Source organism: Tursiops truncatus, chromosome 10 (genome assembly GCF_011762595.2).
Source record: "Tursiops truncatus isolate mTurTru1 chromosome 10, mTurTru1.mat.Y, whole genome shotgun sequence".
Classification (NCBI taxonomy): Eukaryota; Metazoa; Chordata; class Mammalia; order Artiodactyla; family Delphinidae; genus Tursiops; species Tursiops truncatus.
The window spans coordinates 42,933,700-42,950,964 of NC_047043.1; the positions used below are offsets into that span (position 1 = coordinate 42,933,700).

Consider the following 17,265-nt stretch of genomic DNA (forward strand, 5'->3'; position numbering starts at 1 on the left):
CCTCTTCTGCGACAGCTTTACTGAATTTGCTCCTGTTTTTGACAAAAACAGAGAACAATTTGTCATTGACCTCTATGTAACAATACGGGCCACTGAGAAATCATTATTAAAGCATTCTTTGGACAGTTTAATTTTATCTCTAAAAATATGGTGACATTACAGAGGTTGTTGTAGGATCATTTAATAAATATCTTAAGAGGATACTTGGAAATTGATTTTTTTCAGCCATACCATTTACAATTAGGACTCAAACCTCCCGGCTTCCCCAGCTTCATGGCGCCTGGCATTCTAGTTCACCCAACATGCTCAGGAGGATGCCTGGGTTCCACACTGCCTTCCCCTGGACCAGAGAACATTTATCACAGCACAATTACATGTGTTCCGGTCTCTGTCTCTGGTTTCAACTCGGTTTAAAAATTCCCTGCTTTTAGAAATCTTTGGTTCAGAGAGACTTGTACCAGTGATGTGTTCATTTGTGGGAACAAACCGAATGACAACTGGAGAAGCAACAGAGTGGCCAGAAAAAACAGTAAGCAGGCTGTGGGTAAAACTTTTTACCACGGCCTAGATGGAGCTGGGGAGGGTCATATATTTAGCTGGGATGTGACTGTATATGTTCGCTAAAACATCAAGTTTCTGTGCTCTTCACTGAAATGAAATCAATTCAGTGTGGGGATAATTGGCTGTTGATGACATCATAGGAAGGGTGGCACCTATTCCTTGTATAGAGTTGGTATGTCTTTGAAAAATAAAATAGAAATGTGGAAACGTTAATATTACCTGATAATGTAGTTTAGATTTGAAGATAATCTTGAGCAGGAATCTTTAACAGGAGGTAGGGATAGGGGGACTTTTTCCTTTCTGCCTAGGAATTTATGACAGTGTACACAGAATTTAATGCAATAATACAGAAGTATAAGTAGAAAAACGGTACTCTGGGTTATCAACAGTAATAGAAAATACCTCAGTCTTTAGACATTTTAATCCAATGACTAATATTTAGAAGCAGGAAAACAATCCACATTGTTTAAAAACCTAGCTAAAGTAACATAAAGGGTAGTACCAATCTCTTTTCGGAAACTTCGAATAGCTTTCACTGACAGTGAATTAGGACTTTTGGTTCAGAACAGCATTTGTTTTCAATCATTATGTTTGTGTTGGTATTAAACATGAATTAATTTTATCCCGTCAAGGACATTAACTGCTGTTTCCTAGGTTAAGTTTAAGGGGGGGGGGGAAAAAAGAATGGAACCCAAGAGGTCTGTCTTACCTAGTTTAAATAATCCATTATGCTCCCAGTGAATATAACGTACCCCGACTGAGTAACTGGGTAACAGCTATGAAGCTCCAGAAAGACTCTGAAGGCAGCTTATTCTATAGTATGAAAAACTGTCATAAGATTTTACCCATGACATTAGGTTAAACAGAAGCTACCAGGTAGAGTCATGTCAAACTGCATCATATTTCGAAGTCTGTAATGAAAATAGACCCAGTACTTCGGTGCTTTTCTGTTTTATTTTTAGAAACTATAAAATAGCAAAATACTAGCTTTTTACTCAATGCAAATTATTCCACTTAAAGCAATTTTTAAAATCTTCCTAAAATATTATGTTAAAACTAATGTCCATGGGCTTCCCTGGTGGCGCAGTGGTTGAGAGTCCACCTGCTGATGCAGGGGACACGGGTTTGTGCCCCGGTCCGGGAAGATCCCACATGCCGTGGAGCAGCTGGGCCCGTGAGCCATGGCCGCTGAGCCTGCGCGTCTGGAGCCTGAGCTCCGCAACGGGAGAGGCCACAACAGTGAGAGGCCCGCGTACTGCAAAAAAAACAAAACAAAACAAAACAAAACAAAACTAATGTCCAACCAAAGCTTAATCTCCAACAAAAACTAAGTGAAGATCTGAATTGAGATAATTTACAACTTCAATCAAAAATGACATAATCACTAAGACAAGGAAATGTTTGGTGCTGGTGGTAACTGTCATTATCCTCATCACAACATCTAGAGATACATTTCTAAGACAACACACACACACACATTCACCTCCTGTTATCATAGTGTCTGGCTTTACAGAACACGTTCCTTAAGTGAGTGTTCCTGGTGCTCTGGGTTAAAATAAACAATGGCTGATTGACAGATGAATGGATAAAAAGATTTGGTACATATATACAAAGGAATATTACTCAGCCATAAAAGAGAAGGAAATAATGCCATTTGCAGCAACATGAATGGACCTAGAGATTGTCATATTGAGTGAAGTCAGACAGAGAAAGACAAATATCATATGATATTGCTTTTATGCAGAATCTAAAAAAAAAATACAAATGAACTTATTTATAAAACAGAAAGAGACTCACAGACATAGAAAACAAATTTATGGTTACCAAAGGGGAAAGGTGGGGGGTGGGGAGAGATAAATTAGGAACTTGGGATTAACACATACACACTAATATATATAAAATAGATAAACAAAAAGGACCTCTGTATAGCCCAGGGAACTATACTCAGTATTATGTAATAACCTATAAGGGAAAAGAATCTGAAAGAGAATATATATATATATATATACGCACACACACACACATATATACATATATATATAAAACTGAATCACTGTACTGTACACCTAAAACAAACACAATATTGTAAATCAACTATACTTCAATTTTAAAAAATCAGAAAAACAAACAAACCAACAACAATGGCTGGTTACTCAGGCCACCCAAATCAGTCTCCAGCAAAGATGATTTGAAAATTTCCCAGAGAAGTGTAAGATGTACAACGTGATGAATAAAGTTGACCAAAACACTGCATTATATCCACCAAAACATCCAGGCTCTGACACTTACTACCCGTGTGACCTTGGGAAAGTCACTTCCCCTCCCTGGGTCTCTGCTTCCTTACAATAAGATGGGGATAATGACAGTACCCAGTTCTCAGGACTGTCAAAAGGATTAAAGACAGTCTAGAGTCATGCTTGACACACACTAAGCCCATAATAAATGTTAACTGTTGTAACTGTTAGTTTTTAGAACATACACTGGCAAACACACACACAAAGAAAAGAGAATCAGTGATTGTGTAAGCATATTTACCATAATATTCTTATTGTTTTTTACCTAGGGCACTGGCATATACCAAATGCAGATGACTGTCTACTTGGAAACTTTCATTTCAGTCACTGGGTCTCAAGACACTGAGGGTATGTCATGATATTCTTTATTACTGAATTTCATTAAAATCAGTCAACTCCTTAAAAAGTAATGAGAAAACACATAGACACAGCACGCCAAGTGGCTTATTTTAGAAGACATGATCACTTTGTTTTTCTTCACAGTCAAATAAAGCAATCTGTGTAACCATGAACAGTAACGATGCTTATTTAGTGCTTTTCAGTTTGCAAAATAATTTCAAAGCAACGTGTGAGCGAGCCCCTCCTATCCCTTGCTTTTGCTTCCTTTCCGAAGACCTCTCCACAACAGAGCCATGTTTTTCACTGTCCTCATGCCTGGGGACCCAAAGAGGGGGCGTGGACAAAGCAGCAGCACCGATATTATTACTTTTGCTCATTTTCCTATAAGTAGTTGAAGCAGTGAAGAGAGATAAAGGCCTGCTCTCTTTTTCTAAACAAAGTCACAGAAAACCCAAAGAAATGATAACATTTCACAAAAGCATGCTCAACTTTCATCAGTACAAAGACCACCTGATCACTGTCATGGAAGCGTTCAAGCTTTGTCAGGTCCCACAGAAAATTCCAGAGACTCACTCCTAAGCACCCCCCTACCCCCTGTCTTCCAAGCAGCAACTGTCACAGAACTTTGTTTTTCTAACAGACAGCTCTCTTATATGAAATCTTTATTTTGCAAACCACAGTGTGAAAGTGTGACAGGGCAATGAAGTTAAATCAACAGTGAGGCAGCTTCCTTCTCCTTCCAGAATCAAGACCCAAATACAGAACCACAGGTTCTTAATCCCTGAAGAAACTGGGCTTCAAAGGCACTCTATAAACAGCAAACAACCATAATATAACAAAGAAGAAAAAGAAGCTACTTTGAAGTTACTTTTCAAACTTCAGTCACCTAAAAATAACACCACGAAAGAGAAACAAAGGAAAGACTTTGTCAAGTATAACAGCACAGAATTCAGGAGGTCTATTTGATTTATATTCATTTCTCCTGGGAAATGATTTGTTGTTTTGCAAATTCTGTTTCTATTTAATCCTATTTGATGCTTCACGCATCACTGCAGCCTTTACTGGAAAGTAAAACTTACCTCATGAATAGAACAGGATCCCCTGCAACCCTACAGGTTCCTGTCAGCCCTGTGCAGCAAAGGCTGGACAGCTAGGACCCTCCCTGTGCAGGTGACCCTCTCTCCAACGAGATGCGAGTTCTGCACCTGCTACCCTAAGCGGATTCACATCACTGACCCTGGACCTGGCCCACCCTCTCCTCCGACTCCATCATCAGGCATCACTGGGTGCTGCCAGTCGGTACACATTTCTCAGCCCCAAGGCGCTCAGAGTCCCATCAGAAATAATTTACTCCCAATCGTCTGGGGCCAGGATTACAACAAGGAACTCTACCCCTGCCTTTTAAAATAGGAACTTGGGGAAGAAATTCAATTAAGAAGGAGGAGAAGACTATAAAAAGGGAAAGAGCAGGAAAAGACTATAATTCACCATGAAAGAAAATGCTGGGACGCAAACATGAAGAGAACACACTTTTGATGTGATGGATGGGCCTCCGCGGTTGAGTTTAAAATACGGACGTGGTCACTCCAGAGGGCAGCTGTGAGTGACATCAGAAACAGACACCAGCTTTCCAAGCACCCTTTGACCTCCTAATTCATCACAGGCCTTATCCCATGAGGGCCCAAAGCCCCAGGAAGCTTGGACTCACCCCACGTACCTGGATATCCCCTCCGCCCACGGATTCTCATTTAAGCTCCAACACTGCATGACAATCCTACTTGAAGATGCTACAAAATAGGCCATCTCCTTCTATACCGATCAGTAATGTCTTTGAATAACCAAAACGCAGAGTACAAAGGAAGCACTCCCTACCTTGAACACATCAAGCTGTTGGTTAATCAACTCTGTTTCCATGCCAACAGGGCCTTGAGACTCCTCGTGCTCTTCAGCCTTCTGGAGTAGAGTAGAAAATTCCTTGAGTTTGCTGTAGAATTCTTCAAGGCGCGTGATGGTCCCTTCCACCTGCTCTTCTCTGGCTTGTGCACGGTCCCGAAGCTTGTTGCACTGTTTGCTTAAAGCCTCCAGGTCCCGTTTGATGCCGACCAGGTCAGGAGAGGCTTCCTCCGTGGCCAGCATCATCTTGCAGGTCTTATTGGCATTGGTGTTGCTTGCGATGAGCGCTTCCAGTTTCTCCAAGAAGGCTTTAATAGCCTCCCTTTGCTTCTGCAGCGTTTCCACATCTCTCCCCACTGGGGCCATGCTGTCCAACTCATCATCAAACTCCGCGAACTGAGAAAACATCTCTCGGATGGTGTTCTGGAAATGGCCGATGCCCTGAAGCTTGGTTTCTAAGAAGGAACACTTTTCATCCACCTGCTGGCTGAGGGCGCTGTGCTCCTGGACTAAGGCTTCTGCTTGGAGGAGAACCTCGGAGGTGCCCTTGGAGTCGGAGGCCCCCGCCACAAGGTCCTGGGCGAGCCCCTGGGCCAGATCGACCTGAGGCTTCAAGGTCTGAAGGGCTTTCTGCTGAGTCTGCAACACAGTCAGGGACTTACTGCTGTGAGCCTGGGGCCCCAGAGAGTCGTGCATATCTAGCTGTTCCTTTGCACACTGAAGCTGCCTCTGAGCTTCTTTGGAAACTTCTTGAAATTCTTTAAATTTCTGGGCCATGTTCTCCAGAGAGAATTTCTTCCTGTGCACTTGCTCGGTGGCCATGTCCAACTTCTGGAGCAGGGATTCCTTCTCCTCTGCCACCGCCTCTTTGTCCACTTCACAGACACGGAGCAGGCTGCTGGCTGCACTGTTTAGCTGTTCCACCATCCCAAAGTGCTGGTCCCTCTCCTTCTGCAGAGACTTTAACTGGGCAAGAGATTTCTCTGTCTCAGCAGGATCCAAGCTACACTTTATTTCCTTGAGGCTGTTTTGACACCTGTCTATCCATGGCTGGAGCATCTCCACATGTTCTTTATACTTGAGAGCTTTTTCCAGTGAATCTTTCACCCTGTCTTCTCTTCCTTTCACCTGCTTCTGAAATCCATCCCAGTTGGTTTTAATCGTGTTCAGTTGTAACTGTAACGCTACCTTCTCAGACCCTTGTGTTTTTAGTAACAGGTTTTCACCTTCTGCCATGGTTTTCTCATAAATGTGAGACTCGGCGGTCAAAGTTTTCCTGAAGTCTTTCTGATCTTTCATTAATGACTCTAAGACCTCGACTTTGGCTGATATCGGGGGAGATTTGTTCTGTTCTTCCTTCTTGGTATCCAGCCAAGCCTGGAAATCTCTAGACATTTGCTGAAATTGATGAGAGCTGGCACAGGCTGACTGAAGATGCTGGACATGGTTCTCTAAAAAATAAAACCACAGACATGTTTATTTTACATCAAAATGTTGAATAAATCTGCAAAAAGCCAAGAGAAAAACCACCAAATAAATACACAGAATAATCTAAACGCAAGGGCTACTAGCACTGACTATGAGAACGACAAAAGCGCTTACGTTATGGACAAAGGCGGTGGGGGAAGGGCAAGAGGTGAGGACTATGGCAAGAAAAGAGACAATAGAGGCTGGATACTAGAGCCACCTCCATCCTAGGGCGGGGAAGTGACAACTGTTCAAAGCTCTAGGTGATGCTGATAAATAACCAATCTCTTATTAAATGTGACTTTTCCACCTGTGTGATTTTTTTTCCTTTGGCCCTGCAGCATGCAGGGTCTCAGTTCCCCAACTAGGGACTGAACCCGTGCCCCCTGCAGTGGAAGCGTGGGCTCTTAACCACTGGACCGCCGGGGAAGTCTCCACCTGTGTAATTTTTACCTATCATGGAGGCAATGTAAGGCAGCCCATGGGGACGACATGGGTCTGGATCCCAACTCAGCCTCTCAAGAGCTGGAGGGCCTAGGGTGAACGATTAAACCTCTGGGCCTCATTTCCCCAAGTGTGAGCTGGCAACATTGATAGAAGCTGTCGTGGGAATGAGGTGACAGTGCGTGCAAGTAAAGCTCTGAGCTGAATGCCTGTCACGGAAGAGGGTTCCTAACAATAGTCACCATCACTGTAATCATCATAGGTAATGTTTGCTATCCATATCACGTCAAAATCAAGGAGTAAGTCTGAAACGGTTGCTATGATCAGTAAACAAATCCAATCAATTATTAAAACATATAAACTGAGTGCCTAGTGTTACTTGGCAAATGACAAACAGCCACTAACGGGCTCTCCTCTGGCCTGCCCTTCTCGGGCCCAGGAACTGCTGCTGCTGTCTTGGACCATCCTGGGCTCAGCGGCCACAGAGTGATGGCTACAGCAGGCGAGAGAGGAAATCGTGCATAATGCTTCTCTCTCACACGTTTCTCTGGAAAAGCTTCCATGATGGAGCCAGACGAACTAGCTGTTATCAAGAAAACGATGCCAAGCCTTTTTTAATAACTGTAGTCGTCTCCTTTTCTGGTGAAACAAGACTGTCGCATAGCATAAACACTGACACCTTTAAAAACCAATTTGTTTTTTTTACGGTTTTTTTAAATTGAAGTATAGTTGATTTACAATGTTGTGTTATTTTCTACTGTACAAGAAAGTGATTCAGTTATACATATATACACATTCTTTTTCATATTCTTTTCCATTTTGGTTTATCACAGGAGACTGAATAGAGTTCCCTGTGCTATGTGGTAGGTCCCTGTTGGTTATCCATTCTATATAATATCCTATGATAAGCCATAATGGAAAAGAATATTAAAAAAGAATGCATGTATATGTATAACTGAGTCACTTTGCTGTACAGAAGAAATTAACACAAGATTGTAAATCAACTCTACTTCAATAAAAAAAATTTTTTTTAATAGTTTGCATCTGCTAATCCCAAACTCCCCCCTCCATCTCTCTTCTACCTCCCCTGCCCCTTGGCAACCACAAGTCTGTTCTCTATGTCTGAAAGTCTGTAAAAACTAATCTGGAGTACCCGAAGTTTCCATGGGCCTATGCAAAGTGGACTTTGCCGGCACGGGGTCCGCCTATTATCTGTGCAGAACTCCCCGCCCCTGCAACACTGTGTGTGCATGTGAACCCAAATCTACCCTCCTTGCATGCACCTCTCACTGTGGGCAGGTTCACTTTAGGGGCCTGGTTTCCCCAACAGCTTGGAAATAGGGAGTTCACTGATCCCTATTTCCAGGAAATACATGCATTCAAAGAAGACACACAAACCTGCTTTTAGTTCAAGATCCTTAAATGATTTTAAGATGCCTTCCAGTTGCCGACTAAGTTCAGCTTTCAAGTACTCTTCTTTAACCAGGGCTGCCAGATCCTCTCCCAGAGCCTGGGCCACTTTGATCTGCTTCGTTTCCTGCTCTATTTCCTGCTTCATTTTCTGGGCTGTTTCCAGCTGCTGGTTCATCGCGTCAGGGTGTGTGCTCCCGGCCACACTGCTGCTGAGTTTATTATCCAAGTCGGCCAGCTTATCGGAAAGGCTTCTCAGCAGGCTTTGATACTGGGTGCTTTTAACAATGGCATGGTCGATCCGGTCACATCTGTCCCTCAATTGTCCTGTGAGGCTGTCCCATTTTTGGGTCACAGCTGCTAGCTGTTCCTTCACAATCCCGTGGAAAGATGGGTGCTCCCCAGGTCTGTGCAGTATGCCCTGACCAGCCACTGTTAGCTGTTCATACTGAGGTTTCCGGGTATCAAATTCTTGCAGGAGAATCTAAGGTAAAGAGGTGATGAGGGCAAATAAACACACAAATGACTAGAGAATTAATTACAGAAAACATACCTTTAAGTTTCTAAACAGACAGAAATGGTAGTTAATTATCTAGTTTTTATTTTATTTTTGTTACTGCTTTCCTAGCTTTTATTTCAAAGGCAGTCCAATTATCGTATACTAATCCAAAGAGCAATGGTGCTTCACAGAGATTAACATTTTGTCTAAAATAATATCCCCCAAGGGAGACAAAAGAGAATAAATATTTTTGCTAGTGTGGGGAAAAGGAACAAAAATTCATGCACAAATTTTCACACACAAAGGGAAACACTGCTTTTAGACAAGTTTACATCACACTAACACCAATTTGATTTCTTCCTATTTGCATTTTTCTTTTTACAGGATTTTTTTAAATGCTCTATAGCATTTTACACCAAAGGAAATACACAGTGATAACAGTGTTAGGATATACAAACTCATGGTGTATTGATTTACAAAGGTTCTTTTTAAACATAAAATCGACGTTTACAGTCTTTTTTGTAAAGATTTAGCCAATAAATCATGTCGCTCTGAGCGTGCGGGCTCACACTGGCTTTCATTATAAAACGAATGATCCCCAAATGTCCTTCTTTTAGTAGAATATTTTATCTATCTCTGGGAGACTATGGTTAATTACTTCTCCTCAAATGTTTCTTTATATCTGTTGTTTCCATCTATTCAGATGAAGAACATACATGCCTAGGACAGCATGTGACTCAACTACCCAGACTGTTGTGTATTTTCAGAGTACAGATCAGCTTCCATGCTCCAAAACCACCACCTGCACAGAAAGAAAGCCCACCGAGACCACAGCGGAGCGCCTGCGACTACGTCTGACTTACAATTTACATATGTTTCTCCCCCTGTGGATTTATCTGCTCATAATTAGATGAGTCTAACTAACCCTGCAGGTTTCAAGGTTCCTCCTCTTCTTCCCTTCTTCTTTCTCTTCTTACTTTGTCTCCCCGACTCAGGGATGTTTTGCATGAGCTTTATAAGTTTCATTACCTACTACCACAATCAAAATGAATAAAACCTCAAAGGAGTCATTTCTAAACAATATACTAGCTTCTCATAAAAATGTTATTACTTATGCAATCATATGTTATTAATATGTATGTTATTAATATACTTCAAAGAAAGTCCTCTTTAACAGGGTCTCTACAAACCACAATATGACTGAAACGATCAAGGGACCTGACCATACTCGTGGGCTCAGTGGACCCCTCAGGGATGCTCCAGGGATGCTCCAGAGCTTTGCTTCTCTGGGGGTTTCCCGCCAGCCTCACGACAGTACCTCGTGGGCATCTGACACATTACAAACCCTCCGAGACAGGCAGAGCACATACCATCAAAGGTAATGTATTTCTAATGAAAACATCTGTCTTGTTAAGTCAGGTAGGACTCACCTGCACCTGCTGCCTTTGTGTGTTCAGCATATTTGGGTCAATCGACAAGGGCCCAAGGACACTGACCATCAGTTCTTTTTCCACAAGCCACTGTTTTAACTGAGCCTCCACAGTCTGGAATTGGGTTAGATTATTTGAGGATTCTTCCAGTTTCTGTCGTCTATCAACTGTTAACTGATTGAGGTCTTGCCACTGAGAATCTAGAAGAAAAAAAGATAAAGGATGAAACAGATTTTTTTTTTTTTTCTGCGGTACGTGGGCTTCTCACTGTTGTGGCCTCTCCTGTTGCGGAGCACAGGCTCCGGAGCACAGGCTCAGCGGCCATGGCTCACGGGCCCAGCCGCTCCGCGGCATGTGGGATCTTCCCAGACCGGGGCACGAACCCGTGTCCCCTGCATCGGCAGGCGGACTCTCAACCACTGCGCCACCAGGGAAGCCCAGATGTTTGTTTGTTATACATTTAATACAACTGTATCTATGAAGATTGTAGGACAGGGCTCTCCTTACATAGTCAATTAAAGACTAACCTGTGCGTTAATTGCATTTAATGATACAGATTTTATGGTCCCAATGGTTTGTGTCAACTGAAGTGTAAGAAAAATAGATTTGAATCTGATGGAAGATGCTGTAGATTATGGAATATTCCTGAGAACCCTCATTCCTTCTAGAAGTCCTACAGAGTCTGTTTATTCAACTAGAACTGACCCACTAGAACAATGAACATGTATCCTTTTCTTTAATAGCAAACCTTCAACGACCAGATGGTGGTAAGTGACTCCCAAATGTGTGTATCTACACCCAGCCATGCTCTTCTACGCAAATCACACATCAGCAGCCAACTGCTCAGAAGTTACAATAGGAAATCTCACCAACCCCTTAAATTCAATGTTGGAGGAAAAAACTCATGATATTCCTATCAAAATGGGTAGGTTTTTCCGACTTTTAGACTTCTTTTGAAGGTTATTCTCATGCATGTCATGAAATGCCATAATTCAGGATGTTCTTTCATGACTCTCCTATATCCTCAATCACAAACCCTTAAACACAGTGCTTCCATTCCCAATACCCAACTCCACATTGGTCCTCACCATCTTTTGCCAAGACCAGTACTTCTCAAGCTGGAGCTGCATCAGAGACCCCTAGAGGGTCTGGTCGCACAGGTGCTGGGCCCACCCCTGGAGGGACTGATCAGCAGGTCTGAAGTGATGTCTGAATGTGCATTTCTAACATGTCCCCAGGGGATGCTCTGCTCTTGCTGCCAGGAGCACCCTTTCCAGAGCTGCACACCTAGACCAAGAGCCTTCTAACCAGCTTACCTGCGATTCGTGATCCTCAGCTGCAATGAATTTGGTTCTAAAATAATTTCCCTTAAACGTCACTGAATATGTCACTTCTGGGCTCAAACCCCTCAATAATTTACTCGTCACCAACTAGACGGCAAAATCTGATGACCTCTGCTTGACCTCCAGGGTCTCCCACAAAAGGGCCCTCGTGTGCTCATCTGAAAAGGTCTGTCCTCCGAGAGGAAGCCCTCATCTGCCCGCTGATCACATGTCCTCATCGCAACAGGCTGGGCGCACAAGGGCCCCACAGCTCACATGCTCCATCCCTCCCCTTCTGTCCCTGCCCCATCCCACTTTCATGATCCCACTGGGTCTCACCCTCCACTAGGATGCCCTGCCTGCTCCCCCAGCCCTGAGGACGGCATGCTCCTTGAAGCCCAGAATTACAGACCATCTCTCAACACATGAGTCACTCAACACTGACGGTGTGAAGAGCTGATCTGACAGATTTTTTTCACCTAGTGTAATGCACTGAAGAGCTGCTTTTCATAGAGCCCAGCCCCTGAAACGTTTACCTAAACAATGTCACACTATACGGCGTGTTCTAGTCAATCACAATCTGATAATGAGATAATGCAACTCCAACCATAAACGGAGAAGGAGAAATATCAAAATCTTATCAGGAAGCTTTTCTGAAATATGCATTCCTCGCTCCCTCCGCTATTCTAAGATGTCTTGAAAATATTCCTTCGAGTAATTCTGATATTCTGACAACCACTGAATTAGGGCCCAATTAATTATAATGCAACAGAAGTCTCTATTGTTGGATTAAATACACCTTTCAACATTAAGATCTCTTAGGATGACTCTTTTTCTTTTACTGGAGTATAGTTGATTTACAATGTTGTGTCAGTTTCAGGTATACAGCAAAGTGAAGCAGTTATATGTATAAGGATGACTCTTATTAAACTAAAACGTACTTAGAAACTTCTAAATTTATCACAGCATATCTGACTCTAAAGGAAGGACAAGATTTAGCTAAATATAATGGAACAATTCAAAGTAAAATGATTCTTGTGATAGTCATAGTTAAACATACTTAGTATGTGCCCGATACTGTTTGTCTGAGCTGCACACACATTAACTCACTGAATTCTCCAAATACTATGAAGTAGGGAAAATGAGTGTCACTGTCTTACACTCACTCCCATATCATTACAATAAGGAAAAGGGGTGATAAGATAACAGGGCTTGTGAAGGCAATTCTGCATCTCCGAGGAACAGTTTATATAGGGACAGGATGGAGATGGGAGGAGGACTCTGGGTAAAGAGCAAACCCCCAGACTCCTGTGGGGAGCAGCCTTCTCAGGCTGGTTGGGAAAGGGACCAGCAGCATGAAACAGGGGCTGGTGGGGTCCCATCAGGAACTCCATGGTGGAGAAAGGCACCCAGCTTTTCCAGAAAAGCAAACAAAAAGGACTCTCCACACTAAAATATAACAAATCATAAAAAATTAGAAGCACCCAAAACCTAATAAAAAATAAACCATAATGAAAACATGTGACTCAATACACAGCATTCTATCAACTGGTATCTACCTTCTTCATAAACATAAATTTCGTTACTGTGTTTAGTGAGAAAAACACAAGATATGCCAAGGCCTAGCACCGTATAATATGAAATGACACTTTAGAATATGCAAAGATCGATTCTGAAACATGAAACAAATCCCAAAGTCAGTGAGATTGCTGGATAGATGTTTTCTGATAGAGATTATGGTTTTTAAAAAATGACTGTGCTTCTGTTCACGGCCTCTGGTGTAAGTGGTAACATACCTATTTCCGTCAACATCTGCTTCCACTTGGGGGCCTCCGGAGTGTCTGGGTTCTCCTCCAGCAGCTCCGTCAGCTTGTCTTTCAACTCCTGCACTTTGTTTACATTTTGCTTCAGTTCTGCCTCAAATGACTAACAAGGAAATAAAAAAAGTAACTTCATTAAAGTATGTCAACATCAAAAGACAAAAACACAATTTCAATAGAGCACTTTTTTCTCCAACATGACCAAAAGAGGGGAAACAATCCACTGTTAAAGGCTGAAGTGAGTGAGGACTGGATTCAGCAGTGAATTATATTTTCTTTTCCTCTTCGTAACTATTCTTCAACTAGCTGATAACAGAATCCCAAGGAGGAATGCTAGAGCTACAGAGATAATGACCCTCATCCCATCACGAAGAAAGAATTTCAAGGTATTCTCAAATCCCTTTGGAAAAAAAGGAAAATGACCTCAGTATGATTGTAATTAATCAGAAAATCAGTCTTGATAAAGGCTGCAAGATTTGAGACTACTAGCAAATAAGCACTTTTCTGGACAACACGTTACAGAGTTCAAAGATAAGTTAGTCATCTGGAGACATTTTTGCCAGCATTGCCAAAGTGCAAAACCGTTTTCCCAACCCTGACAGTTGTAGCAAGAAATACCGCGTATTAAACAAAGGGAAAGCATGAGCTCCCCTATTTTATACTGGACAGAACAGATTCCTAATACACTTAGCCCTTAAATACATCTTTTCCAATAAGTACTGGTTAAAATCCAAGACTTAAACTAATTTGAAGGTGGCAAAGTTGCTTGCACCCAACAGCTCACTCATCTTTATAACATCTGTGTGTAAAAATAAGTGACTATTAGCATCAATCTCTACAAAAAGTCATGTTCAACAAAGCTGGCGAACTATGTGTTGAAGGTTATAGAGCCAGAAACCAGAACGGGGCTCCTGACCCCCAGGGCTCAGTTCTGAGTGCTAATCTGTTCTCTCACATCTTCGGTAAATGGACCCACAGAAGATACCTTGTTCTGTTCAACTTGACTCTTCACAGCCTCAGTGTCCGTAGGTGTAGGTGCCTGATGCCATTTTGTGGCAGTGTTGTTCATTGTCTGTAACCACTGCATCATGGCACTTGATTCTTCCTGAGCCTTTTGCAATCTGGAGAGTTTGGTACTCAGTTCGGCTATTTTGTCTTTAAGTAAGAGGCCAAGATCTTCATAGTCATGGCTTATGTCAGTCATATCCTTTTTAATGGATGTTAATCCTAAACGTAAGAAGAAAAATTATATTGACACATTTTCAGGGTGTTTAGAGCTCTAGAAATAAAAATTTGTTTCACGTGCTATTTCCTTCTATTTTGTCAATATTAAGTCTACTATGATAAAGTCATAGAGTCTTTAGAACTAAAATGTTACATCATCTTACAATGCTACTTAATGACAAATACTTTAGGTACACTGCATAATACAAGTGAAATGAGATAGATATTTAAAATGGAATAAAACCCCCAAATCATGAAATGATGCTTATTAATTCCTCAGGCAACAAATTAAAAAAAAATAGCTCAAATAATGTTATCCCAAGTGAGAAAATATCTCAAATTAACCCGAAAGAAGGAAACATAAACCAAATGCCAAGCTGAATTACTGGATTTCATTAAGTTCAGATGAACAAAATTGCATGGAATGTTATATAAACATGTTATTTATGGAGAACATGACTATACTCATACCATTTTAATTCAAGTTTGAAATTTCGATATAACTACTTTTCATCCCTAAAAAGATTTTCTCTCTCTCTCAAAAAAAAAAAACACCAGACCAAGTAACTTAATCAATAAGCACTTAAAGTTACCATTTACCTTTATTTGCCAAAATATCCTGAGTATCTATGGCTGTTCCTTCACCATTTAATATTACTCCACCTGCAAAAATATTAAAACTGAAGTCATCATAGATTTCTATTGTATTTTATATATATTAATAGTAGGTGGCATTAAAGCAAATGCCATAAACACTAATTCTTTTAAAATGTTATTACTATTTGAAAATGTAAAATAATGATTCAATTTCAAAATCAAATGAAGGTCTGAAAGATCAAGCTATATCCTCTCTTTTGCATAAAATTTATTCTTAAAGTCATAACATGATCAACTTAAACAGTAGAGTTTCAGTAACTTTATATTATATACATTAATCATTAACTATTAATTTATAAGAAAATTTGGGGATAAGGTTGCTTTAAAGCTGAAGTTATTTTAGTGATACAGTCCCTGAAGCACAGAAGCTGGTCACTATGTGTGTTGCTTGAAGCATAAATGCCTGACGGACAAAAGAATGTCTGTCTCAAGTTAAGAAACTGAGAATTGTCTGCTGTAGTTACAGTGTTTTCATGGGTTTAATGGAGGCGGAATAAGGTAAAAAGACATGAGAGAAAAGTTAAAAGTAAAAGAAACCATTACTGTATCAATATAGAGGAAGGAGGTACAGTGGCTGGGGCACCTGGGCCCTGGCATATGTCTCACCTGAACTTAAACCCCAGCCTCACTAATGACTTCCTGTGAGGCTGCACAGGTGAATCCATCCCACCAAACTGCTGGGGAGAATAACACGTATCTCGCGAGACCACTGTGGGCATTAAAGACAGTTACCCTACTGCCTAGCAAATAGGAACTACTTGGTGAGCTATAGTAATTATTTCTCTTTAATTCCATAAACACCTAGCACTGGTTCCTTTTTCATAACCAGAATATTAAAAAATCAATTAGACCTTCTCATGTTAGTATGCCTTGGCTCTCTATCCAAAACACAAAAACATTTCCCCAAACTAACCACACACGAACAAGCCTAAACAAAAACATTTAAATATCTGAATCTTAATCTAAAGTTTTGTCCCTTAAAAAAAAAAAAAATCACACACACCGTGGTCTTTCAGATGGAAGTGAAAATACCCTTTAGATACTCGAGATTAATTCCTACCATGCTTGGGAGGTGTCAAGAGTAGGAAAAAAATACTTTTTACTTATTACTAATATAGAATGGGCATGAAGAACTAATGTAAAACACCACAGAATTCCCTTCCTTTAAAAAAAAACAAAAAACCTTGACATTTCAGGAAATCTGATTAGGAGAGAAAGGAGAGATCATCACACACTACACTATGAGGACTGCCTGAAATGGGATTAAAAGAGCAGAATAAACAGTGGGTGGAGATGGGCCCAGCTCAACATCAGCCTCACAATGGGAACAGCTGGGGGCTAAGCAGGGCAGATAAACCACAGAGGATCGTCAGAAACCCTCAGAATAAAGATATGAGATCTGCCTTTGGTCTTCTCTTGGATTATTTAAACCTGATAGTGACAACAAATATAAATATGTTTTAAACTTAAAACTCTATCCACAACTTAATTTTAGAACCATTATTTATACATGACTCTCCCTTTCTGTTGAGAAGCCTGGTAAGATTGTGATTCAGACATGCTGGCTAACAGAGTATAGAACTGTTTTCTTTGGGAATAGTGTAAGGAATAAAGCAGATGGGAAGAAATTAAGAGAGGTCCACTCAACAGAAAAGAACCTGTTCTCTTTCCTTACTTCCTTCTTTCCCAGGAGACCAGACTCATTTCTTTATCAAAGATTTCAGGGGCTTCCCTGGTGGCGCAGTGGTTGAGAATATGCCTGCTAATGCAGGGGACACGGGTTCGAGCCCTGGTCATGAGCCCCTGAGCCACAACTACTGAGCCTGCGCGTCTGGAGCCTGTGCTCCGCAAAAAGAGAGGCCGCCATAGTGAGAGGCCCGCGCACCGCGATGAAGAGTGGCCCCC

General features: G+C 41.4%; 1 protein-coding gene across 29 annotated transcripts in view; it reads right to left on the bottom strand.

Moving 5' to 3' along the window:
* DST (dystonin) overlaps positions 1-17,265 on the bottom strand; it is a 497,752-nt gene that overhangs the window by 93,256 nt on the left and 387,231 nt on the right. For all 29 annotated transcript variants that reach the window (XM_033864484.2, XM_033864483.2, XM_033864472.2 and 26 more), the window contains 6 exons: positions 15,304-15,366; positions 14,465-14,706; positions 13,456-13,585; positions 10,338-10,537; positions 8,397-8,892; positions 5,067-6,538 (listed from right to left, as the gene is read on the bottom strand). In XM_033864484.2, the coding sequence (XP_033720375.1) occupies positions 5,067-6,538; positions 8,397-8,892; positions 10,338-10,537; positions 13,456-13,585; positions 14,465-14,706; positions 15,304-15,366 (2,603 nt within the window). The remainder of the gene's footprint in view (positions 1-5,066; positions 6,539-8,396; positions 8,893-10,337; positions 10,538-13,455; positions 13,586-14,464; positions 14,707-15,303; positions 15,367-17,265) is intronic.